We start from the raw sequence: 5739 nt of genomic DNA on the forward strand, positions 1-5739 counted from the left end.
AGTGTTTTTATCAGCTGATGCTCTAAAATGTTCAGAGCTGAAGCTCCGCCCACGTGGTTGCTTAGTTACACATACACAAGTACATGATTGGACCTTAAATACAATCAGACATGACAGCACAGCTCTAACTGGCAAATCTCAGAACAACAAACAATAGGATCCACCTCCACCTGGGGGACTGAGACAAAGAGGAGGAGTTTCTGTCAGAGCAGCAGAATGAACTTATTCCCTGGAATAGTAAAAGTCTGTATTTTGAGACTCTGAGTCTAACTGTGATTCAGTTATGAGAGTGTCCTTGTCACATTTGCATCTTGAAGCAATCGTGATGTAAATTAACAGTTATAATTAATTTTTATGAGAAAAGTGACAGAGTTGTGCTGAGTAAATCACAGTATGACAGAAGCAGCATAATCTCCTCTGCAGATTCCATCATCTTTAAAGTTTACTGTTCACTTATATAAAGGAGAGCGGGGGTGTAATACCTGTATATTGTTACTGTACAAATACAAAATGACCACAGCAGGGCCCCAAACCCAGTCTGAATAAACTAGTCCTCCTGTGTGTTATCTGGTTACTCACCTTTCTCTCCCATTTTAAGCTCCACTGGTTTTAACAGAAGATTCAGATGTTTGATCGTTTATGTTTAAAACATGTTTAAGACACATAAATGTGTCGTGTCTTCTATTCAGTTGTACAGCACTGACCTCTGACTTTCAGCTCCACCTTTCTCTTCATCAGGATGTTTCCCTCCCTGCTGTAGACGGTGCAGGTGTAGGTGTCTGTGTCCCAGTCTGTGGGCTGTTTCAGGGTCAGACTGAGGTCTCCAGTTTTCAGCAGGTCTTCATTCATCTTCGTTCGGTCTCTGTAAGCCTGGTGCTGTTCTTCAGGCTGGTCAGAGCCGTTCTTATACACGTGGACCTTCCTGTTGTATCTCTTCTCCATCCACTCCACTTTAGCGTCTTCAGGCAGGTGAAGTGTGGTGTTGAAGGGCAGCTGGACAGACTCCACCCCTGAATCCACCTCCACCTGAGGGACTGAGAGGACAACAAAGCACAACATGAGCTGTTCAAATATTCAATGTCAAAGTAGAATCACATCAACCAGAGGTAAAAGCTGAATCAGCTGCAACATATTGCTTCCATCTCTCTCCTCCCTGGATGCTTCTCTCTGTCTCTTTCATTCTTTCAAGACACACATATAGTCTGCCTGATACACATACACAGTAGACTTGTTTTGCTCGAAACTGACTGCAAAGTTGTTTACCTGCATACGTGACAGTGAAGCGCAGAAAGTGGAATAACAGGAAGCATCTGGCGGGTGGCGGAGGAACAGAGGAAGGAACTGTTCTTTTTTAGAATATGTCCTAGGAGGAATTACTGAAATTGATGCATGTTTTTTATCTGCTTGGACGCACAAGGGGCGTTATATTTCCTGATACCCTGATGCTATATATATGACACCCCATTTATTGTTCGGAGAAGATCGATGCTGTTTGAGTGATCGTGCTCGGCTTCCCACATATATGTGGGAAGCTATTGACAGAAACAATAAGATCTGTAGTGGCAACCCCTTCATCACAGGCATGGAACTAACGTCAATGGCAAGCATAGCAGCAGCCAATATGACAGGATTTGAAGCTGCATGGCATCTCACCCCGCCACCTTCAACTCACACCAACCCTTTCTTAACCCCAGTAGCAAAGCAGAATGCAGTGTGTAGCGAGTTTAAGCAGTTTCAGTACTCAGATTGTGAAGGCCCTGGAAATATTACATCTACACCACTTACAGTGGGACAGCATGGCACACATGATCACCTTTCTTGGATTATTACATCCCCCTCATGCAGCCAGCCATTCACCGCCATGAACTGTACCTGCAATGTCCCTATAAAACCACAGTTTACTGAGCCAGAGAAGCTACATATTATGCCAGGTACACCCCAACCTGCCCAATTCAGCTATGAAATGCCAGCTCAGGGCTACTTTTTCCCGACACCTCGCATGGTAACACCACCACCAGCAGGGGTGTGTGGGCTTTGTAAGCATGGCCATGGCCACAGTTCAAAACAAGCCATGCCAGGGCCACCAGCACTTGGAGAAGCATCAAGTGCTGGTGGTTCACACAGTTGTGCAGCCTCGCAAACCCTCTAGCATCCCGATCAGAGTCTTTAACCCTTGGGCTACAGCTGTTACCGCAGTGGCTGGGGTTCTTCAGCCTGTGCAAGTCCTGGAGAGGTCGGGGAATCACCCACCAAGGGTCTTGGCAATCCTCGAGATTGATAGCACTGCCCCTGCTTCTGTGCCAAACCATTGGCAGACCCTGTATGCTGAGAGCAGCCCCGGTTTCACACACGTTTCCCATTGCGGACTGACAGGCCTGCTGAGGTCCTATAGTGATGTCTTCTCCACTGGCCCAAATGACCTTGGTTGCATCAGTGTCGTCCAGCATGACATCTTGACCATGCCAGGGCCACCAGTTAAAGCACTCGCCATGCAGGATGGCAGGAGACAAACAAATAGTGGCCGACCAGCAAGTACAGCAGAGCCTGGAGGCTGGGTCAGCTCAGCCTAGCAATAGCAGCTGGGCTGTTCCAATTGTGATGGTGAAAAAGAAAGATCAGAGTCCCCGACTGTGTGTGGACTATAGACCACTAAATGAGTGAACTCTTAAAGACGCTTAACCCCTGCCACGCATCCAGGATACCCTTGACACGCTTTCTACTGCCAAGTACTTCAGTACACTAGACCTGACATCAGGATACTGGCAGGTAGAGATCCGATAAGATAAGATAAGATAAGATAAGATAAGATAAGATAAGATAAGATAAGATAAGATAAGATAAGATAATGTAAAGAGATGTACTCTAAAACACTTCTTCAGTTGAGAATCAGAGAAGAGAAATACGCAGAATTTCTTGCTAGCAAGGGCAGCCTCCAGAACTGAGACTCGCCCTGAGGACTGCCCTGGTCCTTTATTTATATGCTCCAGTGAGCGTTTGTTCCATACATTGAAATGTGGAGGTGTACGTGTGTGTGTGTGTGTGTGTGTGTGTGTGTGTGTCCATAAATGACTTCCCTAAACCCTAAACCAAAAGGCACTTAGACTAAGACAGATATAGCTACGTTAATCCTACCGTAAAACAATAAGACAAGGTACGACCTCTCCCATACTCCTAGGATGTGGGGGTGAACGCCAGAACACCCTGGAATGTTACAGACCTCCTAGGATGAGACATTCTTTCAATATGCCACCAACTATATACTTCTAAACACAAATGATTACATGCAGTATTCTACCATATGCAAACTTATATCATTAAAAGATTATACTGACTACTAAGTACAATTTTCCATTGACATTCCCTCCTGTTGTCAGTATAACTTTTAAGTGAGATATCAGTATGTAACATCTTGTTGTACATTTTCTGTCACATCGTCATTAATCACACAAAGTCTTCATGTTACAACAGGTCGGAGTCATTATCATCACTTGCCACGGCTGTATATGCAGCAACAGTAGTGTTAGAGATTTTCTACTTTATACAATAAAACCAAATCTCTATATCATAATATAATCAAGTAAGCCTTATATACTAACCAAGTAAGCCTTATATTCTAACCAAGTATGTCTTATATTCTGTGTGTTCATATATTTTCACACGGGAAAGCTTATTGTTAAAGAGAACATAATGCATTCCTTACTTAAGTGTTTAAAGATGTTTGACAAGTCATGATATACTTTGTATTCCTCACCTCAGCATGTGATGTCAGATAAGCATGATATACTTCTGTATTGTTATTTTCAGAATATGTGTGCAAGGTTAGATAAGCTGAGATAATGCCTGACCCCTGCTCTGACAGTTGAAAGAGGAAGTACTATGTAACCCATTTTTGCCTTATAAATAAAGCAACAAGCCTGTACTCGGTGTGTCTGTCTTCTCAGAGGCAGCCACCCGTGTACACGTACATTTGAAACTCTGAGTCGGTCTGCCAGTGTCTCATTTTCTCTCTTACTGTGCTTTTACAAATGTCAACCCCTGACATTTAATTGGTCCTTCGTAGCCGGATAACTGACTGTTATTTTTAACGTCCAGTTTTCCCACAGACGGTCTCCATCGGATCCTGACGTCGTGACGCCTGCGCTGGAAGAAAGCTGATCAGTAAAACGAAAAACCCGGACACGTGAATTCGATCTCCGGTCAGCGTGCGGCCTTCACGGCTCCAGGACCCGATGAGCACCGGATCCAAAAACGCAGCGCCACAGTAGAGGTGATTATGAAACACTGCATTCCATCAAGCGCTAAAATACGTTGATATTGAGATTTTCCTCTAAAATAGTGTGTAAACCTGGTGTGCGCCGACAGATCTCAATGTCCAAGAGGGACTCTTAGGAGACAACAGGCAAGAGCGAGATTCTAGAAATCGCTATTAAAAGTTCCGGTTGCTCACGGAGAAGCAGCTGTAACGGAACAAGTTCCGGTCGCTCTGGGAGTGGCTGTAACGGAACAGGTTGAAGGTGTTACATAAAAAATTACGGAAAATCTCAATAAAAATCATAGAAACGCGCTTTGTTTGTGTTGAAATAGAGGAGTGAGTTGTTTTTACGACCCAATACGCGGTCGAACCACTTCTCAAACTGTTTTCCTGTGTACACTCACGTATTGGTAAAGGTGGAAAAAAGGGTTGTGCTTCATCACGTAAAATCGATAACCGCTCTCTCAATTAGTGAGAGAGTAGAAGGCTGTTATCGAAAACCCATTCTCACTTTTTCATGCCAAAGAAGGTGTCACAGTTTTGACGTAATTAGTTCAAAATGGGTAACTCTAAAACTAAACTACAATTAAAAAATGCTTTTCTAAATGGTCTACTGCCCAAAATAAAAGCACATGTAGACAAACATTGGGTCACTCAAAATACAGGAACTTTGCCTGATGCCCTACAATACGCAGAACATGCAGTTAAAGTACAAAAGCAAAAAGAGAAAACAGAAGGAGTTTTCATGATTGACCCAGAGACAGGCTTTATAGCTTTCTCAGGACAGCAAAAACACACAGCAGGTTTTAAGCAAAGTAAGGGAAAGCAAAAAGCAGGACAAAGAAGAGATAGAAGAGATATGAGATGTTATAACTGTGGTAAAATCGGGCATTTTGCTCGAAACTGTAAAAGTGTAAGCCAAGAACAGGAAAGTGAAGATGACAGGCGCAGACGCCGTGATGAATGACTAGTACGAGAAAAGGGAAGTGAAACAAGTGAAGGGGAAATTTACAACATTGAACAACTACTGCTAGGATCAGAAGCAAAGCTAACCGTTATAGTGCATGTGAATGGTGTCCCGGTAAAATTCCTTTGTGACACAGGTGCTTGTAGAACTGTCTTAACTGTAGAAGTCCCAAATGTAACATTCTCAAAAAACACTATAATTGTGAAATCAGCCTCAGGACATGTGACAAAACAGCATCTAACCGATCCCCTTTTTATGTCACATAGAGATAGTGGCCGTGGCTGCAAAAAATCAGTGCATTTATGACCCATCATGCCCAGATTGTATGAAATAAATAAAAGGAAATCATTCATATGAAGACCTTTTCTATAAAAAAGAGAGATGCATAAGGTAGATTAAGGCTGTGTCATTGTTCAGCCAAGGAAAGTGTGTGAAAAGATAAATGTTTCCATCCTGGAGGGTGGGTGAGACTGCAGCTCACTCACGGTCCCTGATGGATACAAAATAAAATATAATAATC

At 43.2% G+C, this 5739-nt stretch overlaps 1 protein-coding gene across 1 annotated transcript in view; it reads right to left on the bottom strand.

The window, feature by feature from the left end:
* Window positions 1-14: 14 nt before the first annotated feature.
* LOC102292075 (butyrophilin-like protein 2) overlaps window positions 15-5739 on the bottom strand; it is a 45828-nt gene continuing 40103 nt past the window's right edge. Inside the window, exons 2-3 of the mRNA XM_005952257.3 lie at window positions 705-1034; window positions 15-178 (exon numbers count right to left, since the gene is read on the bottom strand). Coding sequence (XP_005952319.2) covers window positions 105-178; window positions 705-1034 — 404 coding nt within the window. The 3' untranslated portion in view covers window positions 15-104. The remainder of the gene's footprint in view (window positions 179-704; window positions 1035-5739) is intronic.

Source organism: Haplochromis burtoni, unplaced genomic scaffold, assembly GCF_018398535.1.
Source record: "Haplochromis burtoni strain Fernald_Lab_line unplaced genomic scaffold, NCSU_Asbu1 Contig_1417, whole genome shotgun sequence".
NCBI lineage: Eukaryota > Metazoa > Chordata > Actinopteri > Cichliformes > Cichlidae > Haplochromis > Haplochromis burtoni.